At 26.3% G+C, this 19,799-nt stretch overlaps 2 protein-coding genes across 5 annotated transcripts; one reads left to right on the top strand and one right to left on the bottom strand.

Moving 5' to 3' along the window:
• The first annotated feature begins 1,281 nt into the window (after positions 1–1,281).
• On the top strand, positions 1,282–5,365 carry LOC105427419 (acyl-CoA Delta-9 desaturase). 2 transcript variants are annotated; one of them, XM_011639129.3, is made up of 6 exons: positions 1,282–1,436; positions 1,740–1,957; positions 2,223–2,353; positions 3,127–3,332; positions 3,714–3,899; positions 4,403–5,365. In XM_011639129.3, the coding sequence occupies exons 2-6, from the start codon at positions 1,780–1,782 to the stop codon at positions 4,710–4,712; spliced, it is 1,011 nt and encodes a 336-aa protein (XP_011637431.2). In that variant the 5' UTR covers positions 1,282–1,436; positions 1,740–1,779; the 3' UTR covers positions 4,713–5,365. The 2 variants fall into 2 exon arrangements, with proteins under 2 accessions (XP_011637431.2, XP_011637433.2); XM_011639131.3 differs by having other exon boundaries at positions 1,302–1,436; positions 1,756–1,957.
• A 153-nt stretch (positions 5,366–5,518) lies between these two features.
• On the bottom strand, positions 5,519–18,716 carry LOC105427418 (acyl-CoA Delta-9 desaturase-like). 3 transcript variants are annotated; one of them, XM_089081445.1, is made up of 7 exons: positions 18,559–18,716; positions 9,854–10,081; positions 9,163–9,293; positions 8,401–8,606; positions 8,145–8,330; positions 7,600–7,927; positions 5,519–7,437 (listed from the first exon to the last, which is right to left on the bottom strand). In XM_089081445.1, exons 2-6 carry the CDS (start codon positions 10,068–10,070, stop codon positions 7,603–7,605), a joined length of 1,065 nt encoding a protein of 354 aa, XP_088937571.1. In that variant the 5' UTR covers positions 10,071–10,081; positions 18,559–18,716; the 3' UTR covers positions 5,519–7,437; positions 7,600–7,602. The 3 variants fall into 3 exon arrangements, with proteins under 3 accessions (XP_088937571.1, XP_011637428.2, XP_011637429.2); XM_011639126.2 differs by having other exon boundaries at positions 5,519–7,927; XM_011639127.2 differs by lacking the exon at positions 18,559–18,716 and adding an exon at positions 11,495–11,671 and having other exon boundaries at positions 5,519–7,927.
• Positions 18,717–19,799: the final 1,083 nt, after the last annotated feature.

Genomic DNA, 19,799 nt, shown 5'->3' with positions numbered 1-19,799 from the left:
TGTTCTATATGTAGGATATCTGATTCCTAATGATGCACCGCTTGCATACAAGAGCGGATCAAACTGAGCAGAAAAGTCCTACATCATTTTGCGATTTTCGCAATTAGTAACGAGTTATTAAATATTAAAAATCATCGAACGCGTAGCTACTTGACCGATCGGTAAATGCAAGCGCGCGACGATCGCATGCGATCAGCACGCGTTTGCGGTTGATAGGAACGCAATGAAGATCTTTAAATGTGAGTCTACAAATAACAGATCTGCTTCTAGTGCACACCTCCAAACACATTTCATCATGAACGCGTGTTACGGATTACGATTATATTTCGCCACATTGCATTGGCTGATGAGCCGGGCAGATATATATATATATATATATATATATATATATATATATATACACATATATACATATATATACATATATATACATATATATATATATATATATACATATATATTATATACATATTATATACATATTATATATATATAATTATATTTTTAATATATTTAAACACACACATATACATATATATATATATATATATATATATATATATATATATATATTAATTTTTGACAGCAAATTAAAAATTTTGATTCTACAACTAGAAATATATTTATAACATTGCACTTTGCATGATGTAATTATGTTTATATTTATATGCACGTACATGTATGATCTATTTTTAAACGTAAAAGATACGTTGTGTTTAATAATAATACCAACTTATTTCAATTTTAATCGCGAAAATATAAAATACATTTACGATATAACGTGATATTTAGATTCTTTGCCTGTTTCTTTGCTAACGGACATTCATGCAGTTGATATATACGCGCGTTTATATATTTTTATGCTCCTGTGCACAAGTAATTTTTATTTAGAGCATCTCAACGATGAATGTAAGCTTGCAATGTAAATTGCTTTAAATTATAATATAAATAAAATATTAAAATAGAAACAGATTCCTTTTAAAAAAGTTTTTTAGAGGTTTGAATTGCAATATACATACCTTCTATTTAATAATTTAATGCTTTATGTAAATGCTCCACTGAAAAAAGATTATTTAATTAATTTTCAGATTAAATAACCGTATTTTTTTAAATAAATCTTCTAAGTGCGCATAACTTGCATTTTATGTCAATACTTTGATTATCAAGTAGCATGAACAGATTTTGTAATAAAAATAAAATATTTTATAATAAATTTATATAAAAAATTAGCCGTGCATTATGTATGTACGTGATCATCAAATGTGCGGAGGTTTAACACGCAGGAAATGACGAGGAAAAAAAAAACTCATTTCTATTGGTAATGAAATTCCGAACAGGGTCGTAAGGTCGATCAGAATATACTCAACATTATCTTTGTTATGTAGTTTCTTTCCAATCTTCTAGAAGCGCGTTTCAGTGCGACATCATTTCAAGAAGTAAGTAGATTTAACTTTTAAAAAAACAGAAGCTTCTTCAATTATCCTTTTTATAATTCTATTATCCAAATTAAGCAATTATTTAAATGTATAACACATTGATAAGTTATAAGTTTAAAAATCATAATTTTTTAATTATTTCTAATAATTGTTTCTAAAATATTTATTAATCTTAATTTATTTTTTTCTATTATAACAACTTTAAAAAACTTATTATAGTTATTAATTATATTTATTGTACTATCAAATGACAATTAATTTAATATAAAAGTATTCATATAATTTTTTTTTACATTTGTTAAGTTTCTTATCTGAATAGGACTATTACTCTCTTAATATCAATATGAAAAAAATCAAAGAAGAGACTAACATCAACAACAGTAATAATAGTAATGAAATGGGGAAAAGTAAACGATTTATGAAGTGGACTGCTGTTCTTCTTTATATTTATCTTCACGTTTTCGGCATCGTTGGATTATATTTTTTGTTTGTCAAAGCGAAATGGATGACAGTATTTTACTGTGAGTATTGAAAATTATTACATAGAATTGCAAACAAAAATTAATTATAGAAATAAAATTAATTAATTTTCTACTAAGATTTTTATTTTGAGCTAGTGATAAAAATATTTATAACATTGTAATTGTTTTAAAATATCTAGTAAAATTCCAATTTTAAATATGTATTTTTTACAAAGGTTTTAAACAGTATATTTTTTGCAATATATTTATTTTCTTTTCCTTTGGTCATCATTTAATTAATAATCTAATATTTTGCTGATTTCAGTTGTGTTCCTTATCACAATAAGTTCCATAGCATTAACGGCCGGTGCACACAGATTATATGCACATCAAACATTTGTCGCAACGTGGCAACTCAGGCTTTTTATAATGTTAACACATACCCTCGCAGGCGTGGTAAAGTTAAAGATTTACACATTGATTAAATATTTATGTGTTTAAATATTTAATAAATGATTTAAATATTTTTTAACTAATTAAAAATTCTAAAATAAAAGAAATTTTTATAATGACCAGAATAAGTTATTATCAATATTTTCTTTTACATACGTTTTCTTGGTTATTAAAAAATGGTTATTAAATATTTTACGTACTATTTGTATTTATGTATTAGTTAATATTTTCGTTATTCTTTCGAAAAATGCAATTTTATTTCAAAATTTTAAATAATTTTATTTAATAACAAATATATTTGTATTGAGAAAAGATTGCATATAATTATTATTATTATTATTATTATTATTATACATTAATTTATCGTGAAAATTAAAATGTCATGTTCATTATCGGAATATTATATAATAACAAACACGTAAATTAACATGTTAATTACAATACGATGAATCATTGGATCAATGCAAATAATAAAATACACAGTTTATCACAAAGAATAATTATGTTTTTTGCATTGGACTGCATCAAAATTTGCTTTCTTGCTTTCAACAAATTACGAACATATATTATTATTGTATTTTGAAAACTACAACAAGTGTATAGTAATGACTAATTCAGTTATAAAAAACAGATTTTATATAACAATTATATATAATAAAAAAATTTAATCTAACATTTATTATAAGAGATGTTTTAACATGTATATTTATATGTTAAATATAATTATATATGTAAATTTAATTATAATCGCATTTTTTAAATCTGTTTGCTTTCAGGGTTCCATTTACAATTGGGTTTTTTGGCATCGAGTGCATCACAAATACTACGGCACTGATAGAGATCCGTATAATCATAAGAAAGGGTTCTTTTACTCTCACATCATCAGTAATCTATTGTCAGTACCCACTGACATAAAGAAATACTCGAGAGACATTGATATGCGCGATGTAGAATCTGATGGATATGTTTGGACACAACGAAAGTATATATCGTTTAATGTGATTTAATATAATTTAATAAGTATCAATGAATATTAAAAATAACTTATTTTTTTTTATACATTTTATTTTTTATATATAAAAAAATATATAAAACTGAGATTGTTTGTAATTTTCCATTATACCAATCAAATCAAATTGTATTAATATTCTATTTTACCAATATATTTGCTAATTTTGACATTTTTATTTATTTGGTGTTTTCTAGTTATATATATCATACATATTTATTGACTATTTCTTCATGTGCCATAATTCTTTTTTTTTATTTTATTTGAAAGAGTTCTACTTGACAGCATAAAATAAATTAATCTATCTAATTGCAATATACAAAATTAGTTATTAAAACAAATTAATTTGCACAGGTTTTACTGGATACTTTTCATTCTGTTTGGATTTCTACTGCCTATTAATATTGCTATAGAATACTGGAATGAATCAACCATAAATTCATTTTTAATTATTGGTGCTGCACGCCTGATGATAACAACCAATATTTCTTGGTTGGTCAATAGCGCCTTATTGATTTGGGGTCTGAAGAAAGGAGACAAGTTAATATCTATTTTTCATACTCTCTCTCTTTTGTACAAGCTGTTCTTCAAAATGCCAAAAAGTCATGGTACCATCCGTATCGATAGGGATGGTATACACATCGTAAATAGCAATTAATAAAATCTGAAAATCTAAGAATATTTTATTGTAAGCTATAAGAGCTTGACGAAATGAAATATTATTTAAACTTAAATTGTTTTTAATTCTTTAAATTAAATAAAGAAATTTTAGATGTTAAAATCGGTAGAAATATAATAATCGTTATGAAATATTTAGTTTGTTATATATTTCAATTATATACAATTATATATTTGGCTTAAATATTAATAAAACTCTATTATTATGTTATATCAGAAAATCTTCGTATTGAAATTTTAATATATCTATTTTTTTTATTTTCTCTATCGATATATCATATCTTCTTTGTAATAGCGTATTATAATAGCGTAATTCCTATTGTATAATCCATTGAGTTGCTTCTAACGTGTGATTAATATTTCAGATTCCCGGTTGACGACAATTCTGTCTTTTTCTTATCAAAATCGTATTGGCTGAATTATCATTATCTGCTTCCATGGGACTGGAAAAGTGATGAATTTGGCACTTACGAAACGGGATTTAATACATTCATTGTCAAGATGTGGCGTGAACTCGATCTCATTAATGAGATGAAAACCGCCACTAGTGACGATGTGCGAGAAGCTCTTTATAAAATTGCCACGTCAAAGATGACGATGAAGGAAGCTTTGGAAGAGATAAAAGCAAATGCCGAAGAAGTTGCTTATAAAGAGAAACTAATATTTCGCCATTAGAGAAACAAGAGAATAAATTATTTTAATTAAAAATATGTAAACAATATTTTATAAATTTTATTTAAAATTATAAATTAAAATATATTAAATAAAAACCACTAAGAATAAATGCAATTGTAATGTCAAAGCGTAATTAATATATATTTATATAATATAAATAAAATAAATTATTAATTAATAAATAAAATAAAATAAAACCAAGTAAAAACTATCATTTGAATTATGAAGCTTTAACTTATTCTAATATCTAAAACGATATAATTATTCCGAAATTAAACATACATAAACCAATCCGAACTAAGATCAAAACGTTTGTTTTGATTTTTTCACATAATTTGTTTAATTTATAAAATAAATATTATTAAACTATATTAATTACGCTTAAATAACTGCATTATCTTTTAATAATTTTTGTTTAATTTATTTGGATTTATTCTTCAGAACCTTCATTTAAGTTTTTATATGAAAAGAATAAACATTTTGAAATTTTTTAAAACGGTATATATAAAAACAAACATTTATTTATAGTTAATTACATGTAAAATAATGCAAATCTTAATTTGTATATATACAAAAAATTTTATAATTGTCATTTTTTTATGTAAATATGTGAAATAATATGTGAAATAAATTTATGAATTAATAAAGAAAAATATTTGCTAAATTAAAATATTACAATAGTACAAATAAACAATGATTGAATCTTATATTATGTAATTAACAGTTAAAGAGATACCTGTGATAACTTGATATTTAAATGAAAACAAGGTACAAATGCTGAATAAAGAAAAACAAGATATGCAATGTATCTTTACATAAAAATAGATATTTTATTAAATTTTATTTTAGTTAATAATGTGACATTTTATCTTATAATACAATACAATCATATGATTCTCTATATTTAAAGTAATAACAATATTAATAATTTTGTGCCTTCGGCACAAAATCATTCTTCACAACTCCCGAAAATCATTCCTCATGCTTGCATGAACAAACGGTTATTTAAATTATTTTATTTACCATTATTTAAATTATCAAAAATATAATATTCTTCAACTTAACTTTAACTATTCGCAATAATCAAATTGAAAAAAATGTGTTAAGTATTAAAATGATTGTTACATATCATTTGGGTAAGTCCTGTAAAAATTTAAATTAATATAATTAACATAATGTGATTAATTTAACGCATTCACAAATGTGAAAAGCATTTTCTCATATACAATCTTGTAAAAAAAAAAATAAGATTTATTTTATATCAAAACAGTATTTTTTTCAATGTCTTTATGAGAAACAAAACTTATATTCCTTTCATAACAAATAACATAAATATTGGGAAATTTTAGAATGCAATGCTACATTATTGTATTTTATAAATACAATATGTATTTAAAAAAAAAACTTTATAATTGTTTAACTTAACTGTTAACTTAACTAGAGCTTTATAACTGTTTAACTTAACTGTTAACTTAACCAGAGCGAGAAGCAACGAAAATTTTTCATCAGAAATCATTTCCTTTTGTCTCTTATCGCCAAGGTTTTATATGGTAATTATCTTTCCCAAATCTTATTATACATTATTAGAATTTAATTATTAGTTATTAGTTATTAATCTTAAAGATATAAAAAAAATGATAAATTGTAAATATTGTATGTTTATCATGTTGCAACTACTTCGCATGAATAATTACATTTGTTTTGGTTATCGCAATTCTTATTAACAATATTAAAACACTATTTTTTATTCTCAAACTTCTTTCTTTCCATAATAACATAAATAATTAATTTCGCATCTATAAACTTATTTAATTTAATACAATAAACATGAAATATATTAATAGGAACTAATAAAAAAAAATTACAAAAATGTGATGTATTTTTAATAACAAATAGTTTATAATTGCATCAAATAAAAAGTTTCATGCCAAAATTTTCATGCCTATAATAAATTTGTAATTTAAAGCTATAAAATGAGAGAAAGAAAATAAAAAAGTTTAAAGCTTTTTAGATTTATTTTGCTAAAGAACAATATTTCGCTGATGTTCTGGACGATATAGTACTTTTTATAATTAACTTTGATTTAATAAAAGGCAATATTGTCTTAAGATTAACATTAAGTTTACACTTTGTCTAAAAACCGAATTATTTATTTTGATCAAAAAAGTGCAACGTACAAAATTTGGTCATGGAATTGTATATTAAAATTGAGCAACAATTTAGCAATTATAAACTCTTACAAATAATTTATATTTATATCAAATTAGATTTGCAATTTTTACCTCTCATAGTTACATTTCTACATTTCTTTCTTTTTTGTCACAATATTTGTCATAGTTTACAGATTTATACATCATTGGCAAAAATACAAGACTATTATATCGATTACTGCTCTAATTAATACAAATACATATAAATACATATATATATATATATATATATATATATATATATATAAGATATTACGTATTAAAAAATTTGTATATGTATATATACATATATGTATATATTCTTATTACAATCGCACACTAAAAATCGTATGAATAATACAAACTTTTCAATACGTAATATCTTCGAAAGCTAACTTTGTATATTACAAAAGAAAGTAAAAAAGCTTATCAAGTCAGTACAGCGTTCGAAATCCAGAACACCATCGATATTATAAAAAATCCTGCTCAATGTCGGGCCTTCTAAGGGTATATTATATCTAAAGATATTATAAAACCTGCCAAATAATCATGAAAACAAGATATGAGATGATCAAGACATAAATTTTGAAACGTCGACTTAAATAGCATTCTTCATGATATTTGTACAAGCAAATCGATCCGTGACCGAATACGGAAAGAAATTTTACGTATTAATCAAAAGTTTTGCGTGTACATACATTTTACTGATCCCTTGTATAATGATACGTTACTATTGCTTCGTCTCTCTCTTCTTGAGTTTGATCCTTATCACCCCAACCCCATAATTCGTGGCTACCGTCGCCTGTTCTTTCCACCCGTTTTCTTACTATCTCTTCGGATACGCTCTTTAGATCATAGGCCCAGCCGATCTTCGCAAAGAACTCGATAAAGGCTGTCGTGAAATTGAATCTGTAATTACCGAGCTCGGCCGTCTTATAATCCCAGGGAAAAACGTGATGGTAATTGTGCCAACCTTCGCCCAGAGCGAATATAGCAACGCTTTTATTCTCCGATGGATTGATATATCTATATTGAATAAAAAATAATTATGAAAAAAAATATCGATCATGCCGTTTTTCTTCTTAAATAAATTTTTTAAGGGTGAGCAAAATTTGACAAAAATTTGAGAAATAAGAATAAAAGATAAAAAAATTACATAAATTTCTTCAAAAGAAATGACAAGAATATAAAATTTAATTTAAAATACATAGCATATTTACTGTCTTAACTGATTGATATTTACTTGTCGTATGGTTTGTTGCCGAAGAGATGAGCCGCGGAATTTACTAGCCATGTCATATTCAACGTAAAAATATAACGAAGGACAGTGGGAATAAAGTAAGCATTCGTCCATGTCTCGTTCCAGCACACGACCGGAATAACGGTTGGTAAAATAAAGCATAGCAATGGCATCAGTATGACGTAGTATCTGAAACGAGCAATAAGTCGTTAGATAATGTTCGCGAGTGAGAACGTACACTTTTGATTGACATACATACTTCTTTTGGAACGCCAATATGGGATCACTCTCAAGATCGCTCAAATCGATACGCTTGCCCTTCTCCCTGACTTCTGGATGTTTCCTACACAATAACCAGCCTATGTGCGAGAAGAAGAAACCCCTTGTAGCATTGTGCGGATCGGCGTCGGTCTCACTGTACTTGTGATGAACTCTGTGATCTCTGGCCCAATCAATCGCAGCATCCTAGATTCGATAAAATTACATCTTAATTAATGTTGATATGGAATTTAATTTGTTTCGTCCGCATAAAACAAATTTAATATATAATATTTCTATCTCATTCGCATTATTTTTTGCTTTTACTTCACGGGATATTTTTCTCGGTAAATAAAAATATCGGGAATGCATGAGCATGTCTTACTAATGAGATTGACTCACTACGAACAATATGTGCCACTTATATCCTCAAGTTCATGGAAAAATGTTTTTTTTTCTAACAACAAATCAATTGTTGTTTAGTCAACATCTAACAATGATGTCGATCATGTTATTTTTTTTCATTTTCCTACATGCAATGTTTTTCGGCCATATTGATGTAAATCTTTTATATCTTATGCAACTGCAGAAGAATCGATTCTATTCTAGACCCGTTCGATCGAAAGTTGTATCACTAACGTATACATATAATTAATTTTTCAAATTAAATTTGACAAAATCTTAGCATCGTAATCCGTTGCAAAGAGTATTAGTAATGAGTTAGTCAATAAATATGTCAATACTTGTCCATCTTATCACATACCTGAAATGCAATAGTGTTCATGATCACAAGTAGCAGCTGAAGAGGCCACTTGGCTTTGTAAGATCTATGTGCCCAAAGTCTATGAGCCCCGGCGGTGATTCCTAAGCCGCTTAATTGATACAATAAAAATGCTGTAATCGAGAAAATCATAATGTTACACGCAAAGGCCATTTGATGACGTCTAATGAACCATTATTAATCTTCATTAAGCAATTATATTGAAGTAAATTACATTATAAAAGATAAGATTAACATAAATGCCGAAATACTTATAATGAAATGACAACTGCGATAAAAAATTTATTATAATAACAAGCATAATTAGTAATTTTGATAATATCAATATTATCAATCAAGTCAAAAAAAATCATAAAACTTTATCGCTTCATTGAATGTGTGGTTGGCGTTCGAAAAAGTATGCCAAATATATAATATTCGATCTATTTGACATCTCGCTAATTACTCGCGCTAAAGAGATTGCGTCAGTGCAAAGTTAAACGAAGTCTGCTACAGCAAATACATCGGTTAAACTTAGTCATATTATAATAGATAATATGCAATTCATACGAATAATACTTGTACATAATTTAACTTTTTTGTTGAACAAAAATGTTAATGCGTTATTTAATTATTTAGTAGCAAGTAAATAAAGAATATATTATATGTCGCGTGATAAGATCGAAGGACTCACCGAAAATAACAGTCATCAATTTAGCGGAGGTAAACGATAAATAAATTCCATAAAGAGAGCCGAGATGTAGGAATAAGAAAATCGCTACATTTCTCCAAACAATGCGTCTAACATATTTAGGTTTTTCCTTGGTCTCCTCCGCAATCAATTGCGAGTCGGCAAGAGTTTCACCCTCATATAATATTCCTGTAGGAGAGCTGATTATATTCGGCGCCATCCTTGTGTATTCTGCAAAATAAAGAATTCCTATTAATTATTTCTTATAAAAATTTTAATAAATTTAATAAATTTCTCTTTTTATTATCAACCGTAACAAATTTTATCAATTTTGTTTTTTATTTCATTAACATTATTCAGTAATCATTTATCATTTTTGGCATACAATATATTTTATATAATATACTTTGTAAATTTTTTACAATTTCAAAAGCCTTGATGTTATTTATAATTTTATTTATCTCTTTAACTATTTATATCATTGTTTCTTGAATATTTAATTATTTATATTGTTATATAAATTGTTATATTGTTATATTGTTTTTTAAATAAGTAGGAAAACCTATGTAATTAATGTTATGACTTTAGTTTAATTTCCATTTTGAAATCTTAAAAGATTGCAAAAATATACTAATTAAGTATGACATATATTATATTTGGGAAAATGGAATTAATTAAATTTTAATAAAGTCCAATTAAATTTGAATTAAATAATCCTAAATAAAAGATAAAAGCCGAGAATAGAATTTCTTTGACGAGACCGCCGCGACGATAATCATATTTGCACGTGGCTCGTTATTTGATAGAGCCTAACATGATTCTCGTATAATAGCATCGTAATTATCGTCGCTCTGTTAGAGTTAAAAATCGCGAAAGCATCGTAGGACGAAATGGTAATGGCGTAGGACGCAAGAGATCGATAAAAGAAAAATCAGTATACGGCAAATGCGAATTTATAACAGATACAAAATGTATTTTTCCCTCTTTTTTGCTCCATCTTTCTGTTCTTCATTACGTGGAGTATTTATTTGAATTTATAATTATCGTGACTCCGTATGAAAGCTCGCGAAATAGTTACACGAGCGAACACAGTAATAATGCATGACCTAGAAATGTAAGGCAATGGTCACACGTCACGTATCATGATTACACGCACACGCGCACCGATTCATCCTCTAATTGGTAACCGGTGCCCGGCGACAGTGATTCCGGGAAAATGACACCTGTAATTTCCATCGCATCATCGCGATGAGGCTACCAGCTGATAATCCAGATAGAGACTTGCGTCACAAATCTCATACCTGTTTATCGACCCGATACAACGATTATGCTAATAAGATCGCGAAGAGCGGAGTGTCGAGTCATACTCGATATTTTAATATATATATATATATATATATATATATATATATACGCAATACGGCTTCTCACTGTCGTTGTAGTCATGCAGAACATAGACATTTAATCATATCTCGCATTTACAATTTATTATTTAAAATTAAATCTTTTTTGTTTTAACGATTGTTTTAACAATTATCTAATTGTTGCACATGTAACTATTTTGCACATAATTTTCCCTCCTTTAAGAAATGTTAATATCTTTGAATCATCAACTGGCTTGTTGAGACCAACGTTTATACGTACACCGTACGTCTATACGTCTATCGCCGGTGGAAGTCTGCAGATCTCAATTTCGTTGAACGCACGAAGTATACGCACTCGGATCCAAGGATCCGCCTATGATCGAATATCAAAGCAAGATCGAGACGGTTCCAGCAATGCCCGGTCGAGAACCGTCTATTGACTGTCGGCTGGATCCTCGATGGACGATAGACGTCCTCCAGGCGCAGGCTTGCGCGGTGCCGGGACGCCACACGATATTTTCGTTGACAGCCGCTTGCGTGGGGACGTTTGACTCGAGCGATCAGCTGATTCTCCAAATAATCCGGCTACTAGGGTGAAATCACCCTAGTATCAAAAATCCGAATTCGACGTAACAACTTCGCGCGAAAGAGAATCAACATCGCATAAATATGGAGAGTCTCTTACGCAATATTGTTTATGCACATATTTAATTAACTTCATAAAAAAAAATACATACATCAAAAAATAAAACATCAAAGAAATTATAAATAGTAAACGTGAGTTTAGCATAAATTTTCTAACTATCAATTAATAGTGCTATTACTAAAAAAAAAATGTATAAATATGAACATAACAGATTTGCAACTAAAAATTAATACATTTATTAGTAACATAATAATAGGCTGTAATATAAAAAATATAAAAATAAGTGTAATAAAATGTAATAAAGATTAGAAAATGAGATGAGATACTATCGTGTTAGTATAACAATTATTCTTCTTATATTTTTATGGAAATTATAAATACAAATTTATATATTTTTATTTAATATAAATACAAATTTATATATTTAATGTAAATACATATTTATATATATAAATTTTTATATTCTCATATGGAGATCATGCTATTAGCTTATCATTAAATGATTTTCGCTTTCTATTTGCTACCAAATGAATGTGATAAATAAATCACATTGTGTTCTCGTCGTATTGTTCTTCAAGGATTTGGACATTGTACATTTATAATCTATTAATCGAAAAATCTTGTAATTACGTAGCGACTATATATGTGTACATATATGAGTATCACGATATTATAGATATGACTACAAGATTAAGGACGTGGCCTTAAGAACTCGGCTTGTTTGAACGAATTCGATCATTGCCAAGGTTAGAAAGACGTCGAAGTCAACCATGTTTCTCACGTTGCATATGAATTACAATTTAGCACAATGATATTACACATATGTAAAAAAAATAAAAAAAAATTATAATTCCTCATTTATGTCGAGTTTATGTCATGCATTTTTATTCGTCAAAATAATAACAAAAAATGTCTGCAAACAATTGAATTTTTTTGATTGAGTTTTTTTCAGAAATTGTTGATATCTCTGAATTGTTAAATAAACATTGCAATAAATCCTACTCCAGTTTTATAATGTAACAAAGTATTTGATTTTACTAATTTAATAATAAAATTAAAAATAAAAATTAAATATATCATAGAATTTGATTTGATTCTGCATATACTCTATATAAATTCAAATTTTTTAATAATCGCGAACATGACATAAAATTGGTTATAGAATTTTTTAATATTGAGCATGATAACGATTATTATTTTGATGACAAATTTATTATCAATTTTTAATCTTTTTATATAAACATTTCTTTAACTTTTAATTTTTTAATTATATTATTTTTGTGAAATAAAATCTGATTTTTATCTTGAGATATTTAGTTTTGATTATTAATGATTTTTATCTTGAGATATTTAATTTTGATTATTAATGATTTTTCGATTGCAAAAAGATGTTTCAAAAGAATGTCATGAGATGTTAGATTATAGAGGTAATCAAGAATTTTTTATGATAAATCAAATTGAATTTCCTTTCTTTTTGAATCAAATAAAATTGTATTTGAATTGAATCGAATTACTAACGGAATTTATTTTTATTTTATTTAAAATTAAATAAAATAGCCGCACTGTCTTTCTTAACGAAAAAAATAATTTATAAAATTTGCAATAAATATGATTCGTATTTGAATTTCTTAAATTCCAAATTTTCGAATAATTCAGACTCAAATTATAAAAATTTAAATCTAATCTCATCGGATCAGATTCGAATACTTATATTTGAATAATTCATACATCTAGAATAGTGTATCTGCAGTTTTAAGCTCTAGCTTGGCACAAATACGAATACTTCGCTGATCTTAAGATCTTCCAAATCGCTGTTTCCTTTTTTTCGTTTTCTTTTTCTCTCTTTTTTTTTTAATTCGGATCGTTGAGGATCATGGCTTACAGCAGGAACTGGTCTAGAACAATCGGGTTGTGTTTGATATGGTATGAGTCGCTGGCAGCCGGCTCGCGCCAGACCTCAGCTGAGACCGCCTGAACCAATGAAATCGCGTCATACAACTCTCGCCACCTGAAACCGGCGAATAGTGATGGACGGAAACAGACGAGATACACCACGTGTCTCCTGCTCTTCCGACAAATATCGACCGCATGACTATTAGGAATATTAATTCACTTGCAGCTTCGCGCCTCTTAGGCGCGAACCTCGTTCCAGAATAATCATAAATTTAAATTTCTTTAAATATTTTTTGTTCCCCATATTTAAAATGACGAATAATTTAGCAAATTATTCAATTAGCAACTAATTAATTAAATCCATCTTATTTTGTACACGTATTTTGTAAATAAGATCCGATAAATCATCCGATAAATCACGCGATTTCTTGAACTTATTAGCCGAGAATTGATATGATATAATAAAAAATTCTATCAGTCTTTATTCTGTTCCTTTCAAACATATCACTTTTGATCTTATGAAATCTGCTAGTGTGAAGCTACATGTAATAACTCACGCGGGTCATTTGATAATGTTGACCCGTGCATCGTATGATCATTATATGATTCGATTTAATAACACACGATTCATAACACACAAACACATACACATATATACATACAACGCAACATATATATATATATATATATATATATATATATATATATATATATATGGGGCACTTATACTTTACAGAATCATCATTTAATGATTAGAATTGATTAAAACTGCTTATAAGAAAAAAATTACTTTCTTGAAATTATTAATAAGCAATTGTATGTTTCATTGTACATAGTCGCTCTCATTTTTTTGCTTCTTTTTTGTAACTTATTTTTTTCTTGATAATTCTCGTGAAGTGATTTCACATAAAAATTTTTGTATTACTGTTTTTTCTTTAGCTATATGGATTTTCATTCTTGAATAAAGATGTTGAAAGAACCATTAAGTAATTCAAATCTCATCCATGTATGCATCCTACGCGACCACGTGGACGCGGGTCGCGTACACGTAATCGTCGTGCCGACGATGCGATCGTATTGGTTGGCCGCGGCTCGTACGACCATGTGTTTGCTTATTCCGGTCCACGTCGCCAAGTCATACATACACATACGCGTATTTCTAGAGTCTTGTGTTAAATTTAGCTTCTAGATTTTGAATTTTATTTAAAATTTCCTTATTTATGAATTAACTATTAAAGAGACTATTGAAGAATATTACGTTAATAAAAGATTATAAAAGATTTTTTTAATAATATCTAATAACACATTCGATACCGGCCGGCCGGCCGGCCAGCCAGTGGACTGGCATTGCACGTATGAATACGTGAATCATATGTATGAATAGATCACGCATGTAACGGCTGCTCTTGTTTTATGCTACTCTTCATACGTGCGCATTACGTAAAAGCGCTCAATCTATCGGCACAACAACGAATCACGCACTTACATCATGACAATCGAAAAAAAATGTTATTCCCGTTTATACTAGTGAATCAATAAATTTTGTATAATTTGATTAATCGATATTTACTTAATTATGGATAGAACAGAACTCCATTGATCTATAACAGTACTTGCAAATCGAATCTTAAAATTTCGAAATTTTAATTAAACTATAAGTTATGTAAAAAAATTTAAAAATATTATTCAAATTTAATTTTTATAATTTTTATAATTATCTATACATAATAAACCAGAGTAAAATTAATTGACAGAAATAAATGTTACTTTATGTTAACTTAAGAAAATTTTATAAAACGATTTATACAAATATTGTTCATAAATTTATTTGAAAATTAGTAAAATTATATCATTAAATGTTTTTGACTGTATTGTTAAATTAAGTACAGTTATAAATACACAATATTTCAATAATTGCATTTTATGTTTAAAAACTATTATAAAATAAAACTATATAAAATATATTATATTAATATAATATAATATATAAATAATATATTTATAATTTATGAAATTTATTCGCCTATAGTATAGTTTTTCATTTGAAATATAAAATTATTTAAATTTTAATCCAAATTTTATTTTCATTTGGCTTAATTATTATTAACATTTCCTCTGGTGTTAATTGGATAAAAGAATTATAATTGAATTATGCGATTTATCCAAACAATCGTATATATTTGTAAGTATTTATTTTGATCATCTTTATAGAATATAAAGAAACGATCGACTAAAGATTTAAATTACTAAATTCTCAATATATAAAGCAGTACAATACATTTGTCTAAACAAGAGAATAAAAAGTAATTTATAATTTGTAATTAACTTGATTAAATTGCGCAAATAAATTAAATTTGTGTTGTTTATGTTTAAAATAATTACATATCGATATCATGAAGATATATTTTTTTAATTTAATAATTGATAATTTCGTAAAAAGTAATTGTTAAACATGTAAAGAAATGATATAAAAAATTAATTTTTTTTATTTACAACTTACTTATATGAATTATATAATCTTTAAGATTTTTAAAGTTCTAAACCTGGCATTGTAGATTTTGTATTATTTGATATCTCTAAACAAGTTTCTATAATATAATATAGAAATATGAGAAATATATTAATCACAAAATATTAATTAAATAAAAGGACAGTAAAATTATTTCAGTTACAAATAATAAAAGTGGAATATATTAATGAAAATATATTATTTATTATTATCTATTCTTAATCTTTCTTTTGCACAATTACAATATAACTAATATATATTACACATCTAAAAAAATTCAATTATATACATTAAAAAACTAAAATGAACAAAGAATTTTGAAATTTAAAAAATTGCTAAACGAGAAAAATTGTATTAAAACTAATATCATAAATCAAATGATAAATATCATATATCAAATGATAAAAAATACGATTTTTAAGTTAACATAAAACTGAACTTTATATGAAAAATGTAGCTCGGATTCATTTTTATTCTTATATATCATGTAATAAATAATATTGATAATGTTGGCATTAAACGTGTCCAATGATTATACAGACAATTAACTCCCCAACTCGATCGTTCTCTATGGAGTGCAACAGGAAACACTTATTTGCATCGAAGAGAACATCGGACATCGGACATGACGGAATTATTTCGCAAATATAGCTACGTCTATTATAGCTACATCTTCGCATTGCAAATGAGCATTTCGTGACGGAATTTTTGCGTTATCGAACGCGCGCAAGGATTGGATCATTTGTTAACTGACTAACACTTGTAAAATAATAACTTATGTAAACCATTAAAAAGATAATATTTTTAGTAAAATAATGAAACAATTTATCAAACCTAATACTTACAATATCATAACATTAATAATTTAACTTAATTGCTCGATAATTTAATAATTTAATAAAAGTAAGAATTATTAAATATAAAATAAAGTTTTAAAATATTAAGAGATTCTTTTTTGTACTATTTTGCATAATAATAATAATAATAATAATATTCGAGATTTATATATTCCACTTACAGCGTTGAGCTTCTAGTTCTAGAAATACAAAATGCGAACTCGCATGTGGCGGGCCGCTCAATGATTTACGAATAGAAACAAGTGCATATAATAACGGGATGCATTTTGGCGGGAAGACGTTTACGCCAATTCACCGAATAAGTATAACTGTCCAAGTTACTCATAAATATATTATTCCGTTTATACGTATAACGATTATAAGAGTTCCTATAAGAGTTGTGCTCGTTCAAACTTTTTATATTATATTTGACTTCTTTTTTTCTCTCACGTGGATATATCATTTTGTAAAAGTAATATTTTTAAAAAAATATATCTTTTGATAAAAGAAATATATTCTTTTATTTGGAAATTTATCTCGAATTATATCAAATAATGTTCGAATCATAATTAAAAATAAATATATTTTAAAATAAATATATTTTAAAATTTTATTTTAATGCATTTTAAAATGTATAGATATTGTATTTTAAATATTTTACGGATAAAGAATTTTTTTAGGAGTAAAAAATATTATAAAAGATTAAAATAATCGTTAGCAAATAAGTTTAAATAAAACAATTAAAAAAAGATCTTCGAAGAGAGTTAATATGAACGAAAATTAATATGAACGTAGCGTGTAAACGATTTAAACAATTAAAAACAATTTTCGTTCAAATAATGATTTCAATATGATTTAAATTAAATATCTCGAAATTCATAGAATGGCATTTCTTATTCGAAATTTTAGTGAAGCAATTGCAAGTATTATTAATCAAATAATTAATAATTAATGTACATAATATATATGTATAATAAGACTTTCTAAGAAATAACAATTTTCAACGATTAAAGCCAATATTTTAATTTTCTACTTACTTGTACTTGTAAATGTATTTACTCGAAGTTCATAAATAAATATATTTGAGCATCGTGATGTAAAAACAAAAATTATAGAAATTGAAACAAACACGGAGGTACATGTTATCTATACTTATTCCATTAGCATGCAAATAGTGGACGAGTGATAATTGAAAGAATAAGTTGAAATTTTTTTTAACTTCAATGCACAGCATTTACTTCGATACAATTTTATAATTTAGAATGATAAAATTTTTTATTAAATTATGATAGTCAATATTAATAATTTTATTAATAATTTATCATATATAATAATAATTTATCTATCTAGAGAGGAAAATATGCTCATTATAATATGCTCATATTTAAAAACCGACTGCGATAGTCAGACATAGAGTAACTGAAAAATAAGTTGCAATTAAAAGGATTATGTTGACTTACCTTTTCGTAAGTTTTTACGATCAGTTTTGTCCTGAAGATCGATGATTTGTTTCACACACACTGAGACAAAAGTGTGAAAGGCAGACTTTGCAGGTCAGGATTTACAGGTGGTACGATCAACGTTGACAAAAGGACTGAGTGACCGGCACCATGCCGCGAGAGTTAAATATTATTCGCGATGCTTCAAGAGAGAAAGAGAGAGAATGCCGACAATGTCGGTGGCACCATCGCGTGCTCGTACAGCAAATCAACAGAACCGAGCGACACGTGATATTCTCGTGTAGGTCCGAAGGTGCATGATGTGGGAATTATGATTTATTATTTATTAGAAATACTGACTAATTATTGTTTGCCATTATATAAAAATAAAGAATTATAATTTATTGATCGAAATCCATGAAGAGAAGAGAATATAGGTCAATAAGAAGAGAAAATTACTCCAATAGATTGTATGTGTTTGTTGATGCCTAGGACTTTTTGTAATTTTTAAGTGAAAAATAAATATCACGAAAAATAATATCTCTATTAAAAAACGAAAGGTCGAAAAAAAAGACTTCTTTATTTCTTTTTTCGGCGGGTAGCTTTTTAATTTGTCTATAGGAGTTTCAATTTTACATATGTAACATACGGTTTTATATTTTAAAGGAGACTTATAAATTTATAATTAGTCTTTAAGAAGCATGACTAATGTCCGAAGAATGATAAGAAAGTACAAAGAAGAACATTGTTTACAAATTTTTTTAAAGTAATTAATAAATTAATTAAAGTATTTCTGTTAATAAATTAATTAATTTCTTAACAGAATTAATTTAAGTAAAAAAAAATTAATTAAAGTATTTCTGTTATTTTCTTTTAATGTTAATTTTTTATAATAACTACTTATTTATTTTATTACTGAAATATTAATAAAATTTACGTAAATAACAATTATAATAATTATAAAAGTAAAACAATTATAATTGTATAATGTATACAAACACAGAAGTTTTATGTTTTTTAATAGTTATCATATAATAATGTTCGTAATTTACAAAATGTGAAATGACATGTTTACGAAATGTGAAATCAGTAAAAACATTTTTAATTGTTAAGAAAAACATATATTTAAATAGAAGCCTTATGAAAGCACATATATAAAAGTTGATTTATGATATAATTTGAGGATTCATTGGTATATATAGAAAACTTCTATAAAAAGAAAAATTTCCTCGATGATATGATTAATTGTGGCGTGATTTTCG

This window comes from Pogonomyrmex barbatus, unplaced genomic scaffold (assembly GCF_055798465.1).
Source record: "Pogonomyrmex barbatus isolate J1 unplaced genomic scaffold, ASM5579846v1 scaffold5, whole genome shotgun sequence".
Classification (NCBI taxonomy): Eukaryota; Metazoa; Arthropoda; class Insecta; order Hymenoptera; family Formicidae; genus Pogonomyrmex; species Pogonomyrmex barbatus.
Note: the sequence above shows the minus strand (reverse complement) of the source record. Positions and strands in the feature narration are given on the sequence as shown.